A 26,577-nucleotide genomic window follows, 5' to 3' on the forward strand; every position below is an offset into this window, starting at 1 on the left:
TATTATTATTATTATTATTAAGACACGCAGCCTTGAGTGAGGTTTAAGATGACATTTATTTGGTGAATGTAAACAGAAAAGTAATGTCTCTCTCTGGTGTAGACCCTGTCTGGCGGTCCAACAGAGTTGTACTCGGAACCGTCATATCCTGCCGGAGATAGGAGACAGGGGCGAGGAGCCTACCTCCAGGCGGGATGGGGCTCAACTGGTGGTGGTGGGGTGATGGAGGTTGCTGTGTTAGCACACTGAAACAACAATGTGATAGATTGTGAGCAGACTTATAAAGCAATGGCTTACATGCGATTGGCTGGGAGTTACCCAGCTAATGATGTGATGATGTACAGCTGCTAGTCTTCCCTCTAGAACTACGCTGTGCTTACATTTCCCGTTTCCCTTGTCATGAGATTTCATGTTTCCCTCCATGTGTCTTGGTTTCATTGGTTTATTGTCTGATCAGTTCTGTTTAATCATTGATTTATGTGTCCCCATGTCATGTATTTAAGCCCTCATTTTTACTATTGTCATTTGTCTAGTATTGATGTTTGTTTGTGTAGCACATTTCTAGTTCATGTTCAAGTTTAAGTTTCAAGTTTTATTCATGTTTATAGTTTGGGTTTTTGGTTTCATGTTTATTTAAATAAACTGCACTTGGGTTCTTCATTCCTTCATCATCATCTTCGTCCTTGTCTTTACAGCTACAAAACGTTACACATGTAAAGAAAAGTGATTACTTCAAACTACAATCTCGCATAGTCAGAACGATATCCACACTTTGTTTTAGCCCTGTTCCAGCACTGGAGAGTCGAATATAATATACAGTCTTAAAGTTTGTAGTAAAACATTCATAACTGTGTAATTTTAATTATGTTTCCTCATCTGTCAGCATGATGCCGGTGAATCACGTTCTGTCTCTTTGTACATTACGTCATTGTTTTGGCTGATGCTCGCGTCCCTATGGAGTGTGTGCACGAGCACGAGCAACAGGTCGCTGCTGCAGTTCACTTAACGGCCACAAGTGTCATTAATAACAAGCGTTTCTGAATCTTACATACTGAACCTTTAAATACATTTTCTACTAACTCATTACTGCTCAAAACAACACTGTAGTCAAAATGTGTGAACCCAGCATATTCTTTTTCTGACTAAACAACATCAAAAAAACATCAAAACAATTAATACAACCCAACTATTCAACATCAATACTACTTTACTTTGTCTCTCTCTGCTGGTGTTGTTTGAGATGTTCAAGCCACTAATGAGCTTCATTATGAGGTTAATTAGTGGAGGCAGATGATACAGATTACTGAGAGACTTCAGTTTGTGTCTTTCCATGGAGAGAGGAAGAAGTGTTTGACTGTGAACTGAATTGTAGTTCTTTGACATTGAGTGAAATTGTGCTGTGTGACTGAGTGTATTGAAGGAAAGTGTGTGATTGTGTGTTAAAAGAAGAAGAATAGAAAGAAAGAGGGAGGGAGACTCTTCTTTATTCTGTTGGATGTGTTTTTCCATTTTCAGAAATGAGGAGTCGAGTGTCTTGAAGAAGAATTGTCTCTCTATTAGAGTTAGTTTTGATATCTGTGCTCTCGACTCTCCTCAAGTCTTGTCTTAAAAACACTCGTGAAAAATCACTTTATCAACACACACACTCCATCAAACAAGAGACTCCAGCACTAGATGAATCTATATGAATACCTGAACAACATGTATGTGACATCACCTCTCACTTTATATGAGTCTGTCCAATTGAGGGGTGAAACAAGTCAAATGTTTAAAGTGATGAATTACATTCAAATATGACATCTGTGAAAACAAATGTTTTATGTTTGCATGATGCTGTATTCACATGGATAGGTGTCAGTAAAGTTTAAGACTAGTGTCATATCAGCCAGTAAAACATCAACCAAAAATGACTGAATTGACCTTTATAATAAAATGTGTCGTCCAGTTTCATATGTAGTGTTGAGTGTGAAATATCAAAATCTAAAACTTTGTGTCCATGTCAATTTATAATGAAACATTCAGAGAAACTGTTTCTGTATCAGTAGTTCCTCTTTCACTGAAGGAGGTTTTTGTACGACTCTTTATCTCTGTGTGAACACTGGAATATTGTGATAACTCTGACAGTAATAATGTCCTGCATCTTCAGTCTGGACTCCACTGATGGTCAGAGTGAAATCACTATTAGATCCACTGCCACTGAATCTAGATGGAGTTCCAGTCTGGAGGGTGCTTGTATAAGATATGAGGAGTTTAGGAGCTTCTCCAGGTTTCTGTAAGTACCAGAATAAATAATTACCACCATGTACTGCACTGCTGGTTTTACAGTTTATTTGAACTTGTTGTCCTGGTTGAGCTGTTATTGAGGGACTCTGAGTGACCGTGTACTGTCCATTACACTCTGAAACACAAAATAAAATAAAATATTATTTCACAAGAGATTTTTGACACTTGAAATAATAATAAAAACTTTCTACAGTTAAATTGAGTTTATATTAGTGAAATGCACTGAAACAGATTCTCACCAGCAATGAAAAGCAGTAGAGAGCAGATAATGAGAGCGTGTGCTGTCATCTTTACTGTGAATGAGTGAGAACTGAAGGAACAGTGATGTTGGTTTGACAGTCCTGACTAACAGACAGTCTGATATTGTGCTTTAATCAGAGGGGCGGGACATTCAAAACTGTTTCCTCTCAGCAGAAAATGTGAGCGTTACAGGAGAACAGCAGAAATAAGAAACAATTACATGTCAAATTACATTCATACATTTCAATCTTTATCTTTTAGTTATTAATTACAATTGGTTGAAATTCTAAAGATTTTTGTTCATTGTGGAAATCTCATGAGCATTCAGTAGATCAAATTTTTTAATCTGCATAAATATTTGAGGTGAATTGAAAGATAAACACAGTTTCTGACATATACACTAATGACAGCATGCACTCAAACTGACATGAACTCCAAATGTTTGTGTAAAATCTGATGATGTGACAATGTGTCTAAGAGCATCTTGTGCGTCAATAGAAGAAAATCTGATAAAAGTAAGAAAGGCCATTAAACACACACACAAACACACAAACACACACACACACACACACACACACACACACACACACACAAACACACACACACACACACAAACAAATAAATAAAACAAAATAAACAATTAAGAAGTTTGAATCTAAATGTGAATTGATTCATGACTCTGAAGTCTCTGTTTTAATTGATAATAAATAATAACGACAACTAAGCAAACATCAATAAAGTATCTATGATGGGAAAGGTCAGAGGTCATCTCAAAGGGCAGTGGGCACATCAGTCAGAGAATTTGCACACAGATCTTTGGAGACTCAACCGCACTGATCTGTCTGCTCAGCTCTTAACTACAGGGGGTGCTGCTGAGCTGGACACTGGATGGGTCAGAGGTCACAGGGGGGGTTCTAACCAGGGCAGAGTGTGAGCTGGACGGCCGCTACAGGAGGAATAGTGTCCTGACCCTCAGCAAAGCATGCTGGGAAGAGTCAGAGGTGTTTGTCTGCAGAGTAACTCATGATGGAGATCTTCATCAGGTCTCGTTCCACAAGAGTCGCTGTTAAGAGCGTTGATCCATCCTGTTTTAAACATGCTATGGTCCAGCCTTTACTCAAAAAACCTAATCTTGATCCTTCTGACCCCAACAACTATAGACCCATCTCAAAATTGCCATTTTTGTCTAAATCTCGAGGTCGGTATCTGTAATGCTGCATTAGAGTGGTTTCGGTCTTATCTCACTAATAGGAGTTTTTTGGTGGAAATCGGTGACTTTTCATCGAGTATAGCTCCCATTACCTGTGGGGTGCCTCAGGGCTCTATTCTGGGTCCAACATTATTTTCTTTATACATGCTCCCTCTCTGTTATATTTTTGAGTATCATAAGGTCTCCTCTCATATCTATGCTGATGATACCCAGCTTTATTTTCCTCTAAAAACAGGTTCGGCTTCAGTCTCCACCTTGTTAGCATGTTTAAAGGACATCAAAGGCTGGATGGATGATTATTTCCTCCAGTTGAACCACAAAAAGACTGAAGTCATTTTGTTTGGCCCACCACAGCAATTAGACAAATGTAGCCCTACCCTGGGTCCCTTTCAAGAAGATACCTGTGACCATGTTAGAAACCTGGGGGTTATTTTTGATCCTGAATTAAAATTTGATAAACAAATAAATTCTGTAGTCAGAGGCAGTTTTTTTCAGCTAAAGGGGCTTCGCAAGCTTAAAAGTTTTCTTTCAATGATTTGGAGACCGTCATTCTCACATTTCTCTCAACCAGGCTGGACTACTGTAATGCTCTGTATGCCGGAATAAACCAGTCCTCACTCTCGCCTCTACAGCTGGTACAGAATGCCGCAGCCCGTTGTTTGACTGGGACAAGAAAGAGGGAGCATATTGTGCCTGTGTTAGCATCACTTCATTGGTTACCTGTTCAATTCAGAGTTGATTTTAAGATTTTAGTATTTGTATTTAAAGCACTGCATGGACTTGCTCCTGCTTATATTTCGGATCTTCTTCGTCCCTACTCTCCTCAGAGAATGATAAGATCCTCCTCTCAGCTGCTATTGACTCTTCCAAAGTCACGCTTAAAAACCAAAGGTGATAGGGCCTTTTCAGTTCGGCCTCCAAAGCTTTGGAACACCCTACCTCATTTTATTAGATCATCCACTAATCTATCTATATTTAAATCTTCTCTTAAAACATACTTTTTCTCTCAGGCTTATTCGTCACTTGTTTTCACCATTAGTACAATTATTATTTAATATTAAATATGATTATTTTTTCTCTCTTGTCTGGTTTTTACAATGTCTTCACTGTTTTAACAGTTCTGAACAGATGCATTTACTGGTAAAACTAAATGAATCCTCTTGTGGTTTGAACATGGTCACTGGAGACAGATCTGATCTATTCTGAGAGAAACACAATCATTCCACACTGACAATGCAAATGTGATTTTCACACTCTCAGATTCACTGTTTGATTGGTTAAATGATCTGAACTGGAACACACCAGTTTCACTTCTGCTCTATTGAGTTGTTCGCCAGTAAGGAAGTTATTTAAGTGACATCTTCATACAGTTTATGAAACTAATGGACCGCACCAGCTCATCTGCAACACGAGATGAAGACTTTTCTCTGCACTGCTACTGTAGGTACAACAGGTTGAATTTTTGATGGAGCAGCTGTTGTGGCATCTGATCAGAGTGTGGTCTGTTCCAAGATCAATAACTCAATCAATAAAATAAAAAAGGCACCAGTCACCAATGTACATCGTATGGAGAAGATGCAATGAATGTGAATGATGACTGAGGCTGACAATCTTTTTTGGTCGTCCACTTAATATTATTACAGTTTTTGCCCATTGCTTGAAAACTATAGACACATGCTTAAACCAAAGTAACATAACTTGAGGTTGTTGTTACTATACTTTAAAAAAGTGTAACCGTACCTTAAACAAAAGCGCAGCTTTGCACTTTATTTTCACATGATTTGTCGCTGAAAATGATGTCAAAATGCTTCATCTGCAGATTAGGACATACAATAATCTAGTTTCATCCACTTTTCACAATATTTTCTTATCGAAATTTGAAAAAAACATGTAAAATTTGCCGTCTTCTGCCTGTTTCCATTCAAATGGCCTTTTATCGATAAAAATTGTGTTTGTGATGACATCATGCCTAAAAAACACTTTGTCTTATAAGTTTTGATTTATGGCTAAATAAATCTGCCGTTAATCCGTTTCCACACAGAAATGTGTGTTTATCGCTAATTGTGTACCTTTAACCTCCCAGATGTCCCTAAGTTTTGGTAAAATGGGGAGAGTATTGGGACAATTCATTGACATTAGCGAGCGTACTGACATTTTAATTTCACAAATAAATGCAATGAGAAGAGGAACTGCAATCAAAAGGGAGCTGTTGTCCTTCTGACAGGACGGTAATATCGGTCCTGATGTTGCACCTATTGCTAAAAATATTTAAAAGCTTAAAATGTACAAAAAACTTGTTTTCTGAAAGTGAACTCAGCATTGGACAAATAGTTCTGATAGTTTATAGTCTTGCAGAACATTCTGAACGTCCTTCAGCCGACTGTATTCATCTACAGGACAGGGTACGGCTAATTTAAGTTTGTGTAAAGAAAAGGCATATATAGGTCTAAAAATATCATTTATTTTATTATTTATTTTATTTAATGCTTTAAATAATTGGTAATTTATTTAATTTAATACGGGGAATTATGCTAAACAATAATTGAATAAATTGGGCTATATTTCAGTGTTCCAAAAAATCACAATTGATGTTTTTCTCCTAGTGTTGTGTATTTATATTTAATTTAAAACATCTTTGTGCACAGAAATGATGTTTTTTGTATTGTGGGTTCATTTCATGACTGCCGTCTATTATTTTGAATGGTGTGTAAAAGCAACTTTAATAAATAAACGGATGGCTACCATCGCTACCGTGATTAAATTAATCTCAAAAAGTGTCCATTCATTTGTTCTCCTTGTACTTGTCGATGACCGGTGCATGATACGAGATATTTGTGTTGGCACTCCTGGAAGTGTTTGCAGATCGGATCTATATGCCGTTAACATCAATAATAATCACGTACAATAAATTTGCTTTCAAGGATGTATACCTTGTCGTCAGATTAACAATTGGGGTAAATTCTGACATGTGACACTATTTTTGTGTTTCCAAACCAGTTTTTCGCAACATTTGAAGTATCGACACAGAGTTTATGCTTTAGTGTTAAACTGAAAAATATTATGTCGACACTTGTGAAATTTTAGCTATCATTTTTTCAGATTTTTTTGATGCGCTAAATCTTTTGCAGAAGAATCCTTGGATGGAAAAGTAGTTATTGATGCAGGGATTTTTGTGTGTTTGCTGGGATTCAAGGAAATGTGCTGGTCAGTTTACAGTATTAGTCTTACATATTCAATGAAGCAGGTGTGTGCGATTATTATCAGCCGTTAAGTAGAACATGGAAGAGAGAAGATAAAAAGTTCTGCATAGTTTTGTCTTTTAAGCCCAGAAGTAGAAGAACACTCGTTCACTCTATGAATGATACGTACAGACTGATGGGACGATTCTGTGATTGCTTGAAGATTTGCTGCTACTTTTCTATCATGTGTTAGTAAAACTGAATAAAGGCTGAATAAAATTATTAATGGTTTATTTTATCATACTTCAATGCAGTAATAATTTAGTATTAACTTCAACACTCTACATCAGGAGTCTGGTTTAATAGTAAAATCAAATGTTCAGAAGTTATAGATGCTAAAGGCTTAATTTAATGTTGTGGACCCGTTTACCTGTTTATTTCTGAAAAGAATACCGAGCACCCACGTGTACCAGCGGACAGTCGTGGCCAAATTTACATTGATTTGATAGCAAACTCTTTGATAGTAGTGACTAAGCTGCTGTGATTTGTTGTTTCGCTATCAGGCACCTACCCTTAACGCTGAACACCAATCACAGAGTTTCCCTCCTGCATCCCAACTGGTTGATCTGCGCTGCGCATGTGTGCGCTAAATTAACCGCCAATGTTGCGCAAGCCTGACTGAAACTCGTTAGTTTTTTTAGTTACCAGAGAGATTTTCCTCAACAAAATTGACAAATTTGTAATTAGAAAAACTAAAACAACAAGCGATGTTATGACTCCCACCAGTGCCTCCAGCAGTGCCCAGCCTAACAACAGTGACGAAGATAAAGACAACCACAGCTGTGAAGATGGACAGAGGAAGGGACGGACTTATCAAGCTAGCTGGAAAATAAAATTCCCATGGATAGCTTATGAAGCCACAAAAAAACAAGGTATTTTGTGAGACTTGCACTACAGCTAAGAACATGAGTGCCCCGCTTCCATCAACAACACACGATCAAGAATCTTTGAAAGCTTTTGTACAAGATGGCTTTTCCAGCTGGGGTAAAGCACTGGAACGATTCCGATTCCACGAAAAGACCAGTCTGCATCGAGCTGCTGTTAGCATTGTTGCCGCTGCTAATGCAAATGTTAATGTGGCCACTTCTATTTCTGCCAGTAAACAAAAGCAGATGGCTAATTCCCAAATAGCTTTGTTGGCTATTCTGTCCTCTATCCAATATATTTCATGTCAGGGATTAGCCATATGAGGAAAAACAGACGAGGAGTCCAATTTGACCCAGTTGCTAAACCTGCGTGCTAAAGATATTCCAGAGTTACAGTCATGGCTGACTCGTAAGGAGAGCAAGTGGCTATCGCATGATATCCTTAATGAGATGACTGAAATGATGGCCCATGATGTGGTGAGAACTCTAATTGAAGAAATAAAGTCTGCTGAGTTTTACTATGTGATTATAGACGAGACAGCCGAGAGTACGGTCAAAGAGCAGGTGTTTTTCTGCTTCCGTTTTGTGGCCAAAAATCTGGAGCCAGAGGAATATTTTGGGGGATTTCATGAGACATCAAAAACAACAGCAGACACACTTTTTCAAGACGTTCTGATTAGATTCTCACTGCCAATCAGTAAGTGTAGAGGACAGTGTTATGATGGTGCATCAAATGTGTCTGGCATTAGAACAGGCCTACAGGCTCGCGTGCAGGAACAGGAGTACATCCACTGCACTGCACATGTTGTGAATTTGGTTGTCCATGATGTGGCCCAAAACATTCCTGCATGTCGCAACTTCATGGTACTTATTCGTGACATGATAACACTCATCCGAAATTCGCCAAAGCGTCTCACCTGGTTCCAAGAGTTTCAAGGCAAAGAAAAACCGGCTTTGAGACCTCTGTGCCCGACGTGCTGGACCATGACAACGGCCTCCTTACCATCCATAGCCTCCAACTACAGTGCGCTAGTGGAATTTCTCGAAGACCTGTGTTTAAATGACAGAGGTGATGCAGGCGGTAAAGCCAACGGTCTACCTTTGCATCTGCAGTAATTTTGCACTTTTTTCTCCTTGAAACTCATGCTGAAATTCTTCTCTCGAATGGAAACAGTCAGCGCTGCACTCCAAAAGAGCCAGTTGTACTTACAGAAAGCTAGACAGATGATTGACATGCTGAGAGAAGACATAAAGTGTCTTCGGGAAGAAGGATTCCAAGAATTTTGGGAAAACACTACTGCAGCAGCACATGACCTGAACTTGGAGAGCCCAACTGTGCCCAGACCAAGAAAAATGCCCGCCGATTGGAAGATGGAGGCACGCCGCCACACAGCTTTCAAACACCAGAAGCAATGTACCGACAACAATACTTCCAGATCATGGATACAGCATCAGCATCCCTGCACTGTAGATTTAGTCCTTCTGAATTTAAACACATGCAAGATGTTGAGGATTTTGTAACCGGGAAGAGCGACTGCAAAAACATCATGCAGTTCCATGGGGATGATTTGGATGAGACCAGGCTCACACTGCAGCGTGATATGTGCATGGACGTAGCAAAATGACGAGGAGTCTGCCTAGCTACTTTTCAAGATGTTGTGGACTTTCTAAAAGGCGATCAGGGAGAGCACTTGAGAACCCTGTTGCCAGAGATCACCAAACTAGTAACACTCACACTGACTGTCCCTGTAACATCCTGCAGTTCATAAAGGTCATTTTCAGGCCTGCGGCGACTTAAAACCTATCTGCGGTCCACAATGGGACGAACAAGACTGAACCATGTTGCTGTACTGAATTATCATAAGAACGTATCACGAAATAGGAACCTGGATGTAATCGCAGATTAATTCATCAAACGCACGGCTGCGAGGAGTAACACTTTCGTCATAATGAAGTAACGTCAATGGTGAGTGACAAATCCAATTTTTATATTTAGTAGCTGTGTGTGGGCCTATGTGTTTATGGTGGTTGTATGTGTTGATGAATTTTTTTTTATGTATTTTACTGTGTGTGAAACAATGTTATAACTTGTTTGGCTTGTTAATGTGGGCCCCTGTTGTGGTGTGTCAGCCACAAATTGGGATTTGTCTTGGATTGTACACTTGGCCTATGATTTTGTTCATGTGTGAGCATTTTTTACAAAATAATTGTGGTGGTATTTATTATTACTTTCTGTGCATTTCATGGTGTGCATCGATAGTTACATTTGTGATCAAATCCCTGTGAATGTTTGTTTTGTGTGTGTGTGTTGTCGCTGTTATTTTCGTATGGTGCTGGAATGCGTGCTTTGAATGCGTGCTTTGAAATCTGTATAGCAACAAGAAACGTAGAGGCCATGTATGGGGAATTCAATTGTTTAGAGCACCCACTGGCAGAAACATAAATCGGTGCCTGTGCCCACCGTCATGAATAGACACGGAGTAGCTGCATCTCACATTTCTTTGAGCATAATTTTGCACTATTGAACACAAAGTATTTGATATTTTTTTAGAAGAGGAGAGAGTGCGCACACTCCCATACATGGTTGCCAGATTGCATAAATTAAGTAGGCTATGACATAAGTTGAAATATTTCCTATTTGTGCAAGTATAAATCTCTGATCGGGGTGTTGTATCTATTATCTGGCAACCCTGGGCATATTAGATGCTTGTGGATGCACGGTAGGTCCCAAAGCGAAATTAATGAAAGATAAAAACATTCATGATAAATCGACCCACAGGCAGTAGTTTGCCCTGGTCTGTAATTGAAGGTGTTCTAAGGTTCGTTTGAGGGTGATTAGCATGAATGCTTTAGATTACAGTCCTAATCATGCTCTCTTTTACAGACAATTAGGAGTTTTTTAGTGAAGTGAAAGCAAGCAGCAATATAACTGAAATTAAAACAACATTATAGAAGATTTATATTTCTATAGAAGTTTATTTTAAAGAAAATACATTTAACTTGCACTAAACTTAAAACAAGCAAAAAACAGCCCACAGTGTCCATGCCAGTTAAATAAATAAACATCAATGACAGACATGAACACTCACTAACTTGTGATTCTTAACTTTTATATTGTGACACTTCCTGCCTTGTGCACCTGATCATCTGGTTATTTTTTCACTCATTTGTCCACATATGATAAGGATCCGATTATAATATAATCACATAACGCTCGTGCTCAATATATGGGTGCAGGGGCGCACAGTTGTCACAAGAGGGCAGACTTCTGAAAAATAAACTCATGCAGCGTCTCTGTCATTTTGTGTCTTTGGCCTGTTCTGTGCCACAGTGAAGCAGCTCAGTCATTGATTGAACAGGGATGAAAAATATCTGATGTGAAATCAAGTTCAGTGACTGAACGCAGCATCTGGAATCAGGTGTTAAATTCACTGATGGACAGAAAGTAACGAGAACATTATGATCATATCAACACAATATCTAATGATTATCTTCTAAAATACTGATGAGCATCAACATAACTGGTGTTAATTCCTTGTTAAAATTTATTTTTTGATTCTGACAGGTGTGTGTATATGTGTGTGTATATGTGTGTGTGTGTGTGTGTATATGCGTGTATGTGTGTGTGTGTGTGTGTGTGTGTGTGTGTGTGTGTGTTTGTGTGTGTGTGCATGTTAATGTGATTTACGAGGACAATTTTGTAAGTTACAAGCTGGTAATTACAAGGTTATTCTGCTATAAATGTGATTTATGAGGACATTTCTAGTGTCCCTATAATTAAATCACTTAATAATCATAATTAACAATTAACAATGTTTTATTGAAAATGTAAAATGCAGAAAGTGTTCTGTGAGGTTTAGGGGTGTGTGTGTATATATATATATATATATATATATATATATATATATATATATATATATATATATATATATAGATCATACAGTATAAAAATCATTATGTCTATGGAAAGTCCTCATAATGAGAGAGAACATCAACACTATGAGAAACAAGAGTAGAAACGTCACTCTGCCCTCCATGATGGAAAAGGTCAAAGGTCAAAGTGTAATCTTCAACCTGGAAAAAAGATATACATGTAATAAACTGACTTTTGTCGTGATTTAATGTCCTGCAGTGTTCTGATCGATGCTCATTAATGACGATTAAAGTCTCCTGATCAAGTGTGGTCCTTCTATTCAACATCAAGTCTTCATACATTTCTTTATTTACAGTGACCTGCTGCTGAATGGAGAAACAGAAGTTTTATTTTGTGTTTCAGTTTCTCCACTGTGCGTGTGCTTGTATGTGTGACTCAAACTCTCTCTTCCGGTCAGATGTTCATCGGGTCTTTTAAAGCCCGTCTCCCTGAAATAAGACACAAGAGTTTAGAGACAGTCCTCACCAGGTGATGCTCTTACCACTTCCTCTCTCCACAATGACAGACACACAACCACGTCCCCCTCCACATACAGATTACTGAGAGACTTCAGTTTGTGTCTTTCCATGGAGAGAGGAAGAAGTGTTTGACTGTGAACTGAATTGTAGTTCTTTGACATTGAGTGAAATTGTGCTGTGTGACTGAGTGTATTGAAGGAAAGTGTGTGATTGTGTGTTAAAAAGAAGAAGAATAGAAAGAAAGAGGGAGGGAGACTCTTCTTTATTCTGTTGGATGTGTTTTTCCATTTTCAGAAATGAGGAGTCGAGTGTCTTGAAGAAGAATTGTCTCTCTATTAGAGTTAGTTTTGATATCTGTGCTCTCGACTCTCCTCAAGTCTTGTCTTAAAAACACTCGTGAAAAATCACTTTATCAACACACACACTCCATCAAACAAGAGACTCCAGCACTAGATGAATCTATTTGAATACCTGAACAACATGTATGTGACATCACCTCTCACTTTATATGAGTCTGTCCAATTGAGGGGTGAAACAAGTCAAATGTTTAAAGTGATGAATTACATTCAAATATGACATCTGTGAAAACAAATGTTTTATGTTTGCATGATGCTGTATTCACATGGATAGGTGTCAGTAAAGTTTAAGACTAGTGTCATATCAGCCAGTAAAACATCAACCAAAAATGACTGAATTGACCTTTATAATAAAATGTGTCGTCCAGTTTCATATGTAGTGTTGAGTGTGAAATATCAAAATCTAAAACTTTGTGTCCATGTCAATTTATAATGAAACATTCAGAGAAACTGTTTCTGTATCAGTAGTTCCTCTTTCACTGAAGGAGGTTTTTGTACGACTCTTTATCACTGTGTGAACACCCATTTACTGTTGATGCTGTGTAAACTCTGACAGTAATAATGTCCTTCATCTTCAGTCTGGACTCCACTGATGGTCAGAGTGAAATCACTATTAGATCCACTGCCACTGAATCTAGATGAAGTTCCAGTCTGGAGGCGGTTTGTAAAATATATGAGGAGTTTAGGAGCTTCTCCAGGTTTCTGTAAGTACCAGCTCAAGTAGTGCCCATTACCGTCCAGGTAGACATTACTGCTGGTTTTACAGTTTATTTGAACTTGTTGTCCTGGTTGAGCTGTTATTGAGGGACTCTGAGTGACCGTGATCTGTCCATTACACTCTGAAACACAAAATAAAATAAAATATTATTTCACAAGAAATAAATAATAAAAAACTTTCTACAGTTAAATTGAGTTTATATTAGTGAAATGCACTGAAACAGATTCTCACCAGCAATGAAAAGCAGTAGAGAGCAGATAATGAGAGCGTGTGCTGTCATCTTTACTGTGAATGAGTGAGAACTGAAGGAACAGTGATGTTGGTTTGACAGTCCTGACTAACAGACAGTCTGATATTGTGCTTTAATCAGAGGGGCGGGACATTCAAAACTGTTTCCTCTCAGCAGAAAATGTGAGCGTTACAGGAGAACAGCAGAAATAAGAAACAATTACATGTCAAATTACATTCATACATTTCAATCTTTATCTTTTAGTTATTAATTACAATTGGTTGAAATTCGAATGATTTTTGTTCATTGTGGAAATCTCATGAGCATTCAGTAGATCAAACTAAATCAAATGTGTTATAGAGGAGTTATTACATTGTAATAAACATGTTGTATATAATTATGAATGTAATATTTATGTTTTTATTGTATTTTTGAAACAGTAGTTGATGACAATATGAAATGAATCATGTTTGAATGTGTGTTGTGTAAAGATGTGTTTGTGATCATGTGTTTAAAGTGCAGTTAGTGAAGCGCTCAGAGGTTTTTGTGCAGCTGTTCTATTAGTTTGTATCACTGTGGTGGACTTTCGGCAGCGGCACCAGACTGGATGTTGGCAGTAAGTAAATCATCAAATCATCATTTTAATGTTTTATGTGTTTTTATAATGTGGAATGTGTCAGTTTTATGTTGAATTGACACACATATGAGTTCAGTGATTTCTCTCACTTTTTTGATTTATATTTCATTATTTATTAATAATATCTGATTAGACAGATTGAATAATTTGGCTGTTTTTCAAGAAATGAAGGTGAACTTTAAAGACACTTAATTGACACTTTGTCAGCACATGTGAATTTGTTGCTGGTACAGAAGTGAGATGTTATTCAGTTTTTGGAGATGTTAAATGACTCTGTGTTTAAATGACGAACATTATCAAGAGTTCATAAAAATGCTCCTTCAATATGAAATGTTTCTTAATGTAATATGTAACATATAAAGTTTTACTGGAGGAATTCTTTCACCAAATGAACTGTTAAAAGTTCATCATTGTACAGAATTTTCTTTTCTATTCTCTTGAGGTTGGGCAATGTCTTTTCATAGTTATTTCTTAATGTAGAAAGAGAAATTTATGAAGGAAAATATTCTTGAACTTTTGTGTAAGTCAAACTGCAAACATATAAAGATATGTGAACTTTATTCATCATTTCATCATTTTGGTCATTCAGAGTCTTTGGGGAAATAAATTGTTCTTTATATGATTGAACAGATCAACATGAAGAAACAAACTTGCAGTTTAATGTTGAAAGTTTTCAATGATATCTTTAAAGATCTTCAAAATCTATAATTGACTAATGTAATTGATTTAGTTTCAATCTGGAGAAAGAAATCTTTTCTTCTTTTGAAGTTGTCTATTGTGTATTTGTCAGGCATCACTCGTCCTAAAGTGAGCGTCCTGCCGCCCTCCAGTGAAGAGATTTCCACAAAGAACACAGCAACACTGATGTGTGTGGCCAACAAGGGCTTCCCCTCAGACTGGAGCCTGAGCTGGAAGGTGGACGGGAGCAGCAGGTCTGAGAAGAGCAGTGCTGGGGTCCTGGAGAAGGGCGGTCTGTACAGCTGGAGCAGCAGTCTGACTCTCTCTCAGGACGAGTGGATGAAGGCGGTCACAGTGAGCTGTGAGGCCAAACAGAAAGAGCAGCTGTCAGTCACTGGAGAAGTGAGGAGAGATCAGTGTTCTGAGTAGATCCTCTGGATTCTCTTCTGCTCTTCTCACTCATGTCTCACATGGAGACTAACAGTGACTTCTATTCACACAAGTATATGTGTGCTTTTGTCTTTCAGATTTCTCAAAATTCAATAAACTAATAAAATATTACATTATTTGAAGTTTCCTGTCTTTGTTTAAAAGTTGATTTATTAATATTATTTGTGTCATTAGTTAGATCAGGACTTTATCTCACATTTTATAAATAATCTTCACTCAATGAAGCATGAAAACACCTGCAGAGACATTATGAAACAAGATCATGAAGTCAAATTAGGGAACTCAAACATATAGTACATATAATATAGTGAGTAAATGTAACAATATATTATTAAGTTTTATTTACAGTCGTACAGTGGAGTCCAAAAGTCTGAGAACAATTGAGAAAAGTTTCTATTTTAAATAAAATGAGTTTTCAATTTTTTTTACCTGCATAAATATTTGAGGTGAATTGAAAGATAAACACAGTTTCTGACATATACACTAATGACAGCATGCACTCAAACTGACATGAACTCCAAATGTTTGTGTAAAATCTGATGATTTGACAATGTGTCTAAGAGCATCTTGTGCTTCAATAGAAGAAAAGTAAGAAAGGCCATTAAAGACACACACACACACACACACACACACAGGTTGTGTTTCCATGTTTTATGGGGACTTTCCATAGACATAATGGTTTTTATACTGTACAAACTTTATATTCTATCCCCTAAACCTAACCCTACCCCTAAACCTAACCCTCACTGAAAACTTTCTGCATTTTTACATTTTCAAAAAACATAATTTAGTGTGATTTATAAGCTGTTTTCCTCATGGGGACCGACAAAATGTCCCCACAAGGTCAAACATTTCGGGTTTTACTATCCTTATGGGGACATTTGGTCCCCACAAAGTGATAAACACATGCTCACACACACACACACACACACACACACACACACACACACACACACACACACACACACACACACACACTCACTCATACACACACAAACAAATAAATAAAACTAAATGTGAAATGATTCATTACTCTGAAGCCTCTGTTTTAATTGAGAATAAATAATCACGACAACTGAGCAAACATCAATGAAGTATCTATGATGGGAAAGGTCAGAGGTCATCTCAAAGGGCAGTGGGCACATCAGACAGAGAATTTGCACACAGATCTTTGGAGACTCAACCGCACTGATCTGTCTGCTCAGCACTTAACTACAGGGGGCGCTGCTGAGCTGGACACTGGATGGGTCAGAGGTCACAGAGGGGGTTCTGACCAGTGCAGAGTGTGACCAGAACGGCCACTACAGGAGGAATAATGGCCTGACCCTCAGCAAAGCATGCTGGGAAGAGTCAGAGGTGTTTGTCTGCAGAGTAACTCATGCTGGAGATCTTCATCAGGTCTCGTTCCACAAGAGTCGCTGTTAAGAGCGTTGATCCATCCTGTTTTAAACATGCTATGGTCCAGCCTTTACTCAAAAAACCTAATCTTGATCCTTCTGACCCCAACAATTATAGACCCATCTCAAAATTGCCATTTTTGTCTAAAGTATTGGAGAGGGTTGTTTTAAACCAGCTATCTCCTTTTTTACTTTCAAATGATATTCTGGATCCTTTTCAGTCAGGCTTCAGAGCTAAACACAGCACTGAGTCTGCTCTTTTAAGAGTAGTAAATGACCTTCTACTATCTGTAGATTCTGGTAACTGTGCCATTCTGGTGTTGCTGGACTTAAGTGCAGCCTTTGATACTGTGGATCATCGTATCCTTCTAAATAGGTTAAATCTCGAGGTCGGTATCCGTAATGCTGCATTAGAGTGGTTTCGGTCTTATCTCACTAATAGGAGTTTTTTGGTGGAAATCGGTGACTTTTCATCGAGTATAGCTCCCATTACCTGTGGGGTGCCTCAGGGCTCTATTCTGGGTCCAACATTATTTTCTTTATACATGCTCCCTCTCCGTTATATTTTTGAGTATCATAATGTCTCCTATCATATCTATGCTGATAATACCCAGCTTTATTTTCCTCTAAAAACGGGTTCGGATTCAGTCTCCACCTTGTTAGCATGTTTAAAGGACATCAAAGGCTGGATGGATGATAATTTCCTCCAGTTGAACCACAAAAAGACTGAAGTCATTTTGTTTGGCCCCCCACAGCAATTAGACAAATGTAGCCCTACCCTGGGTCCCTTTCACGAAAATACCTGTGACCATGTTAGAAACCTGGGGGTTATTTTTGATCCTGAAATAAAATGTGATAAACAAATAAATTCTGTAGTCAGAGCCAGTTTTTTTCAGCTAAAGGGGCTTCGCAAGCTTAAAAGTTTTCTTACTTTCAATGATTTGGAGACCGTCATTCTCACATTTCTCTCAACCAGGCTGGACTACTGTAATGCTCTGTATGCCGGAATAAACCAGTCCTCACTCTCGCTTCTACAGCTGGTACAGAATGCCGCAGCCCGTTTTTTGACTGGGACAAAGAAGAGGGAGCATATTATGCCTGTGTTAGCATCACTTCATTGGTTACCTGTTCAATTCAGAGTTGATTTTAAGATTTTAGTATTTGTATTTAAAGCACTGCATGGACTTGCTCCTGCTTATATTTCGGATCTTCTTCATCCCTACTCTCCTCAGAGAATGAAAAGATCCTCCTCTCAGCTGCTATTGACTCTTCCAAAGTCATGCTTAAAAACCAAAGGTGATAGGGCCTTTTCAGTTCGGCCTCCAAAGCTTTGGAACACCCTACCTCATTTTATTAGATCATCCACTAATCTATCTATATTTAAATCATCTCTTAAAACATACTTTTTCTCTCAGGCTTATTCGTAACTTGTTTTCACCATTATTACAATTATTATATAATATTAAATATGATTATTTTTTCTCTCCTGTCTGGTTTTTACAATGTCTTCACTGTTTGAACAGTTCTGAACAGATGCATTTACTGGTAAAACTAAATGAATCCTCTTGTGGTTTGAACATGGTCACTGGAGACAGATCTGATCTATTCTGAGAGAAACACAATCATTCCACACTGACAATGCAAATGTGATTTTCACACTCTCAGATTCACTGTTTGATTGGTTAAATGATCTGAACTGGAACACACCAGTTTCACTTCTGCTCTATTGAGTTGTACGCCAGTAAGGAAGTTATTTAAGTGACATCTTCATACAGTTTATGAAACTAATGGACCGCACCAGCTCATCTGCAACACGAGATGAAGACTTTTCTCTGCACTGCTACTGTAGGTACAACAGGTTGAATTTTTGATGGAGCAGCTGTTGTGGCATCTGATCAGAGTGTGGTCTGTTCCAAGATCAATAACTCAATCAATAAAGTAAAAAAGGCACCAGTCACCGATGTAAATTGTATGAAGAAGATGCAATGAATATGAATGGTGACTGAGGCTGACAATCTTTTTTTGTCATCCACTGAATATTATATATATATTTTATAATTCCAGCTTATTTATTTTTTTTAGCTTATTAGTGTACTGTATTACTGTCAACATGAAAACATCTCAAAAAGTTTAAATTTAGTGTCATGTGTGGTCAGGGCTGGACCAGGCTATGTTGTCGCCCTAGGCGAGATTTTAGATTGGAGCCCCCAAACGAAAACACTAAGACCTTGTTCAGACTGCTACTAAAAATCAGATCATTTGCACATCCAGATGTGTTTTTGATAGTCTGGACATCAAGAAACTAAATGAAATAAATAAATAAATAAATAAATTAAATGGACATCGAGACGTGGTTTCAAATGCGATTGAATCTGATTTTTTCAGATGTGTCTCAGTGCGGATGCTCCGGCTGCTCAAATCGGATCTCAAATGGTCTTTTGTGTCACTCTTAACGCGACAACAATGATGACGTCAAAAATCGGTGACTGCAGCACGGAGCAACTGTGCCTACGGTTGCACAAGTAGTTTAAGAAAACAAAGGGTAAAAAAAGAGAAAGCAATTAGAAATATGTACCCAAATACACATCCAAAATATAGACAATATAACTGAATGTATCTGTAGATGTTCTCCAGCTACAGGTCCGGTTCCAGATCAAAATCACTGACGGTGCTTCTGAAAATAGTGCGGTGATCTGTATAAAGTGGAGATGTATCGTAATTAACACAAATGTAATATATTAAATCACGTTTATGTGCTACTAAAACAACGTAAAGAACAGTTCTTCATGTACTAAACATTTATTGCTTAGTTTGTTTTTTCACATGATTTGTTGCTGAAAATGACGTCAAAATGCTTCATCTGCAGATTAGGACATACAATAGTCTAGTTTCATCCACTTTTCACAATATTTTATTATCGACAAAGTGAAAATACTTAAAAAAAACATGTAAAATTTGCCGTCTTCTGCCTGTTTTCATTCAAATGGCCTTTTATCGATAAAAATTGTGTGTGTGATGACGTCATGCCTAAAAAACACTTTGTCGTATAAGTTTTGATTTATGGCAAAATAAATCTGCCGTTAATCCGTTTCCACACAGAAATGTGTGTTTATCGCTAATTGTGTACCTTTAACCTCCCAGATGTCCCTAAGTTTTGGTAAAATGGGGAGAGTATTGGGACAATTCATTGACATTAGCGAGCGTACTGACATTTTAATTTCACAAATAAATGCAATGAGAAGAGGAACTGCAATCAAAAGGGAGCTGTTGTCCTTCTGACAGGACGGTAATATCGGTCCTGATGTTGCACCTATTGCTAAAAATATCTAAAAGCTTAAAATGTATAAAAAAACTTGTTTTCTGAAAGTGAACTCAGCATTGGACAAATAGTTCTGATAGTTTATAGTCTTGCAGAACATTCTGAACGTCCTTCAGACGACTGTATTCATCTACAGGACAGGGTACGGCTAATTTAAGTTTGTGTAAAGAAAAGGCATATATAGGTCTAAAAATATAATTTTTTTTTTATTTGAAAATGTATCATTGTATTTAATGCTTTAAATATTTGGCAATTTATTTAATTTAATACGGGGAATTATGCTAAACAATAATTGAATAAATTGGGCTATATTTCAGTGTTTCAAAAAAATCACAATTGATGTTTTTCTCCTAGTTTTGTGCATTTATATTTAATTTAAAACATCTTTGTGCACAGAAATGATGTTTTTTGTATTGTGGGTTAATTTCATGACTGCCGTCTATTATTTTGAATGGTGTGTAAAAGCAACTTTAATAAATAAACGGATGGATACCATCGCTACCGTGATTAAATTAATCTCAAAAAGTGTCCATTCATTTGTTCTCCTTGTACTTGTCGATGACCGGTGCATGATACGAGATATTTGTGTTGGCACTCCTGGAAGTGTTTGCAGATCGGATCTATAAGCCGTTAAAATCAATAATAATCACGTACAATAAATTTGCTTTCAAGGATGTATCCCTTGTCGTCAGATTAACAATTGGGGTAAATTCTGACACGTGACACTATTTTTGTGTTTCCAAACCAGTTTTTCGTGACATTTGAAGTATCGACACAGAGTTTATGCTTTAGTGTTAAACTGAAAAATATTATGTCGACACTTGTGAAATTTTAGCGATAATTTTTTCAGATTTTTTTGATGCGCTAAATCTTTTTTGCAGAATAATCCTTGGATGGAAAAGTAGTTATTGATGCAGGAATTTTTGTGTGTTTGCTGGGATTCAAGGAAATCTGCTGGTCAGTTTACAGTATTAGTCTTACATATTCAATGAAGCAGGTGTGTGCGATTATTATCAGCCGTTAAGTAGAACATGGAAGAGAGAAGATAAAAAGTTCTGCATAGTTTTGTCTTTTAAGCCCAGAAGTAGAAGAACACTCGTTCACTCTATGAATGATACGCACAGACTGATGGGACGATTCTGTGATTGCTTGAAGATTTGCTGCTACTTTTCTATCATGTGTTAGTAAAACTGAATAAAGGCTGAATAAAATTATTAATGGTTTATTTTACCATACTTCAATGCAGTAATAATGTAGTATTAACTTCAACACTCTACATCAGGAGTCTGGTTTAATAGTAAAATAAAATATTCTGACATTATAGAGTCCTAAAGGCTTATTTTAACGTTGACCGCAAAGTGGACCCGTTTACTTGTTTTACAACCGGAATTTCTGAAAAGTTGGGACGTTTTTTAAATTTGTCACTCATCACTCATCGGCATGATTGTGTCAATGACATTACTAAATGGGCCCAGGAATACTTCCAGAAACCACGGTCGGTAAACACAATCCACCGTGCCATCTGCAGATGCCAACTAAAGCTCTATCATGCAAAAATGAAGCCATATGTGAAAAAATTCGGGTTTTATTCTGAAAACATCATCAGCCTGTTTACCCGCTCATGGGTCATGATGAGAGTCTCCTCAATGGTTTGTTTGGCATCCCCTTCAGCACACAACTGAATAAAACAGGCTGCATGACACTAATAAATGATTCCTGCCAGAGTAACATTCACATACAGGTGTGAGGGACTTCAGCATTTTACAAATAACACAAAGAACAACATTTTCCTTTCTCACGTAGTTTTTCTTGCGTGTCCCCTCAATGTGTGAATGATGCAAAGATCTAGTGGGATTTTATTTAAGTTCGTCACTGAAAAGGTTTGCTCGCAGACTTGGCACTAAACAGCAAACCCACCGTCATGAATCGACACGGAGTAGCTGCATCTCACATTTCTTTGAGCATAATTTTGCACTATTGAACACTAAGTATTTTATATTTTTTTAGAAGAGGAGAGAGTGCGCACACTCGCATACATGGTTGCCAGATTGCATAAATTAAGTAGGCTATGACATAAGGTGAAATATTTCCTATTTGTGCAAGTATAAATCTCTGATCGGGGTGTTGAGAAGATTTTTATTTCTATAGAAGTTTATTTGAAAGAAAATTCATTTAACTTGCACTAAACTTAAACAAGCAAAAAACAGCCCACAGTGTCCATGCCAGTTAAATAAATAAACATCAATGACAGACATGAACACTCACTAACTTGTGATTCTTAACTTTTATATTGTGACACTTCCTGCCTTGTGCACCTGATCATCTGGTTATTTGTTCACTCATTTGGTCCACATATGATAAGGATCCGATTATAATATAATCACATAATGCTAGTGCTCAATATATGGGTGCAGGGGCGCACAGTTGTCACCAGAGGGCAGACTTCTGAAAAATAAACTCATGCAGCGTCTCTGTCATTTTGTGTCTTCGGCCTGTTCTGTGCCACAGTGAAGCAGCTCAGTCATTGATTGAACAGGGATGAAAAATGTCTGATGTGAAATCAAGTTCAGTGACTGAACGCAGCATCTGGAATCAGGTGTTAAATTCAATGATGGACAGAAAGTAACGAGAACATTATGATCATATCAACACAATATCTAATGATTATCTTCTAAAATACTGATGAGCATCAACATAATTGGTGTTAATTCCTTGTTAAAATGTATTTTTTGATTCTGACAGGCGTGTGTGTGTGTGTGTGTGTGTGTGTGCGTGTTAATGTGATTTACGAGGACAATTTTGTAAGTTACAAACTGGTAATTACAAGGTTATTCTGCTATAAATGTGATTTATGAGGACATTTCTAGTGTCCCTATAATTAAATCACTTAATAATCATAATTAACAATGTTTTATTGAAAATGTAAAATGCAGAAAGTGTTCTGTGAGGTTTAGGGGTGTATATATATATATAGATCATACAGTATAAAAATCATTATGTCTATGGAAAGTCCTCATAATGATAGAGAACATCAACACTATGAGAAACAAGAGTAGAAACGTCACTCTGCCCTCCATGATGGAAAAGGTCAAAGGTCAAAGTGTAATCTTCAACCTGGAAAAAAGATATACATGTAATAAACTGACTTATGAATAAAATGAAACAAATGCCTTTTAATAAATGAAGAGAATTTGAAAAGTGCACTCAGTAATATTAATATTTATATTGATATTGTTCTGACACCGGTTTAGATTCAGCATCACACAAAAGCAAAAGTTCTCAGTTTCTGATGTTGTTGAAGAAATCTGCTATTCACAGTCCGTGCTGATCAATTTATTCTGCAAGTGACATTCGAAACATTTAATTACAGATTATTATTGAGTAATATTCAGCTGATCATATGATCTCAACATGAACTCATGAAGCAAACGGCTCCATGTCAAATAAAACTGAAGACTGAATCCTGGAGTCTTTATCTCATGTGAGTCATTTTAAATATATTTTTATAAATCATTTAGTTTATTAATTAACTCTCTGTACTGGTTTGACATTTGTAATGATCTGTTCTGTACTCTGTTCAGTGATATGCAAATATATGATCAATATTCAATGGTTGTTTGAACGTTTGTGTTAGGTTGCATTGAATCAAGTTTTATATGAATTTAATTCCTGTTAGATCTGTGATGTATATGTGACCGATCACGGAAAGTAGGGACACAAGTCGGTTTTGGGGCATTTTGAGTTATTCACAGATTCTGAAAGTGTAGTCTCCAAGCTTTCCAACGATTTGTAACACATGGAAATCTGACAATATTTGGAGAAGTTGTGGCCATTTGAAGGTAGGCACTCAAAAAAGCTAAAAGGGGAGAAAACGGCCTCAAAAGATTGTGCAGTTCTCACCTCTCTCTGCTGCTGGGAGTGACAATAGGGCTCATTTACATCTCATTTAGATAAGCCATACCCCCTGTAAAGCTCCCCCCTGTAAAGCTGTAAAGCACAGGGGGGAGCAAAAAGGTCAGGAAAATGTGCCATCAAAGAAAAAAAAAGTTTGCAAACAGGTAATAAATAAATGTCTCTTAGCATCTACCGATAAAACTGTATAGGCAACTCTTATGTACACTGAGTGCTTTTCATACAAGAATGTAAAACTAAATTCAGGTGGTTGGTTGATAAAGTGACATTGCAGGTGTTGTAAACAAGAAAAAAGGTCTTTGTGACACAGTCCAATGAAATTACATTCAGCATCCTCTTCTGTGGACTCTTCTGTGTTGTGACCCTTGGCGCTGGGCATGTGATGTCTCTTGCCTCGTCAGCACAGAATGGCCTGATTTTTTCATATAGATAGGTCTGCCTGTCAATTTTCAGTCCAGGTGGGGCCAGGACAGGAAGACCGTCGACAGGGGCAGATCTGCTCCGTCAGCGCAGTAGCTGATATTCGACAGGTTGTGCATCACGGTGACTTTTGCAAGCACCACACCTGGTCTCTTGGCTTCAAAGCTGTGACAGAAAAAGCACATAAGACATTTTAAACATGGCAAAGTATTTTCTTATAAAAAACTGTCATGTGTATGTTGTTGCTATGTTATATTGTATGTACACAATGTGAAAGTTTCAATTACCTGAAGTGCTGATAACTCTTGATCTGTGGGAGTCTACGGAAGTGGCGAGTCAGATGCTGCTGCCAGTCGAAGGTCTGGACTAAAACTTTGCCCTCTGCCGTTCCAACAAGCTGTGGGATATTGAGGTGACTCACAGGAGAGCTGTTTTCCACAACCTGATGACAAAAAAGAGAAGAGAGGAAGAAAAAAAAGATCTTCAGTTAAATGTTTCATTGAAGCAGAACAGAAAACAGCACTGAAGTCATTAAAGCAAAGTAAAGTTAAAGTACCTCAGCGATGTCTGCCAAAGTGTTGACTCTTGTCTTCATGTAGGCTTGCTTGATGAGTCCAAAGCCACAGTCAGGGGAAAACTTGGTGTGGCCAGCAATAAGGAAGTGGATTTCAATTTTATCGTGAAGCTTGTGTCCAACCCGCCAGGCAAGGTACCAGAGCATGAAGTTGTTCTTGTTCTGCCCACTGCAGTTGTCACAATGAAGATCCACCTCTGTTTCTCCAACACCAAAGTTGCCGAAGAAATGATGCATGTAGCTGATGACTTCATTGCTTCCCTTAGTAGATGACATGCCTTCATCAATCAGGTAATTCACCTGTTTCTGCAGCCCTTCACATGAAACACCAAATAGGCCACATTTCCGTGGGGTCAGGAAGTACATTGGTCCTGGCTGGAGAGGGTTTGAGGGAAAGTGTAACTGTAGGAGACAGAGGGAGAGAGGGAACTTGGATTAGATTAAATTAAATTTGCATCTATTCATAATTGTCTAATAAAGATAAAACTTACTATATTGATGCTATTCTGCATTTGCACTATTTATTCTCATGCACCAAATCGCCCTTTAAGGGACATTAATAAAGTAAAGTGAAGTAAATGTGTGTGAAATATTACCTGCTGAGCAAAATCAAAACTGTAATGCATCCTAATCTTCTTGCTTGCTGGTAGGGATGGTCCAAAAGACAGGTTGGAGCCAGAGCAAATCTTTCTGCAGGCAGCAGTCATGTCGTTGTACACAGCCCTCTCTTTCTGCACAAGGGAAAGATGATCTTGTTGCTTCTTTACTGCTTCAGACTTTCTATCATCTGGGAGGTTTGCACTTCGTATCAGCTGCTCGTTATTGCTTTGGCACTGCCAGCAGAGATCTGTGCGTGGCCGGCAACTTTTGATGTGTGGGAGAAGTCGGTTCCACAGTGCTTTGAAGCTGGTTTTACAAACTGCACGCTCACCTGAAAAACAGATATTGCTTATGGTTAATTGTATTGTAATTGCTAATAGTGCTCCGCATTATTTCACTTTATAAGCACTCAATTTTAAATCAATGTTTACACATACCAAGCTCCTTAGCAGACTTCACGTAGAGACACCACACTGAGGCCTTGGACACATGACTTGGCAGCAACTTCACATGCCAATCCTTATGCCCAGGCTGTCGGCCAGGCAGCATGATGGCATTGTCTTCTGCATAGTGTTTTATGAAGTCCACAACTCTGTTGATATCCTCAGGGCTGATGAACCTGGCTGGTGGACGTGGCAATGAGTGCTTCTTCCTCAAACGTGGTCTTGCCCCATTCTCCTCATAGTGTTTGACTATATCAGCCAGGGTGTCTCTGCCAATGCTGAAAAAAGGGGAAATAAGAAAAAACGTTTAACATCATGGTCTTGCTAACAGGCATCTTGTCACCTATATCAAAATGTATTGTACAAATTATAGGTACTTTTACTTTACTGAAGTAAATTTTATGATGAATACTTTTTACTTTTACTTACTTTAGAGCTTGTATCTGTACTTCCTGGTTTAGTCTTGTTTTAGTCCTGGTTTAGACCTCAGTTAGTGGTTAGACCTGGTTCGAGTCAAAGGATTAAAAAATCCTAAATTAAGTCATTAACACCAGTCAATTCAAGCAATTGAAGCATTATTCAAATTAATAGCAGAAGCTCACATTACCATCTTA

The 26,577-nt window shown here is 37.8% G+C and overlaps 5 gene segments (V, D, J or C); 3 read left to right on the forward strand and 2 right to left on the reverse strand.

The window, feature by feature from the left end:
- Positions 1-15,395, forward strand: part of LOC127634222 (Ig kappa chain V-III region MOPC 63-like) — a 37,255-nt gene extending 21,860 nt beyond the window's left edge. Inside the window, 2 exon segments of the V gene segment in view lie at positions 14,112-14,149; positions 14,961-15,395. Coding sequence covers positions 14,112-14,149; positions 14,961-15,277 — 355 coding nt within the window.
- LOC127634218 (Ig kappa chain V-V region MOPC 21-like) overlaps positions 1-26,577 on the forward strand; it is an 84,439-nt gene that overhangs the window by 42,666 nt on the left and 15,196 nt on the right.
- LOC127634223 (Ig kappa chain V-III region MOPC 63-like) overlaps positions 1-26,577 on the reverse strand; it is an 84,044-nt gene that overhangs the window by 10,351 nt on the left and 47,116 nt on the right.
- Positions 1-26,577, forward strand: part of LOC127634236 (immunoglobulin kappa constant-like) — a 119,289-nt gene that overhangs the window by 7,041 nt on the left and 85,671 nt on the right.
- Positions 1-26,577, reverse strand: part of LOC127634220 (Ig kappa chain V-III region MOPC 321-like) — a 32,362-nt gene that overhangs the window by 2,660 nt on the left and 3,125 nt on the right.

Source organism: Xyrauchen texanus, chromosome 41 (assembly GCF_025860055.1).
Source record: "Xyrauchen texanus isolate HMW12.3.18 chromosome 41, RBS_HiC_50CHRs, whole genome shotgun sequence".
Taxonomy (NCBI): Eukaryota; Metazoa; Chordata; class Actinopteri; order Cypriniformes; family Catostomidae; genus Xyrauchen; species Xyrauchen texanus.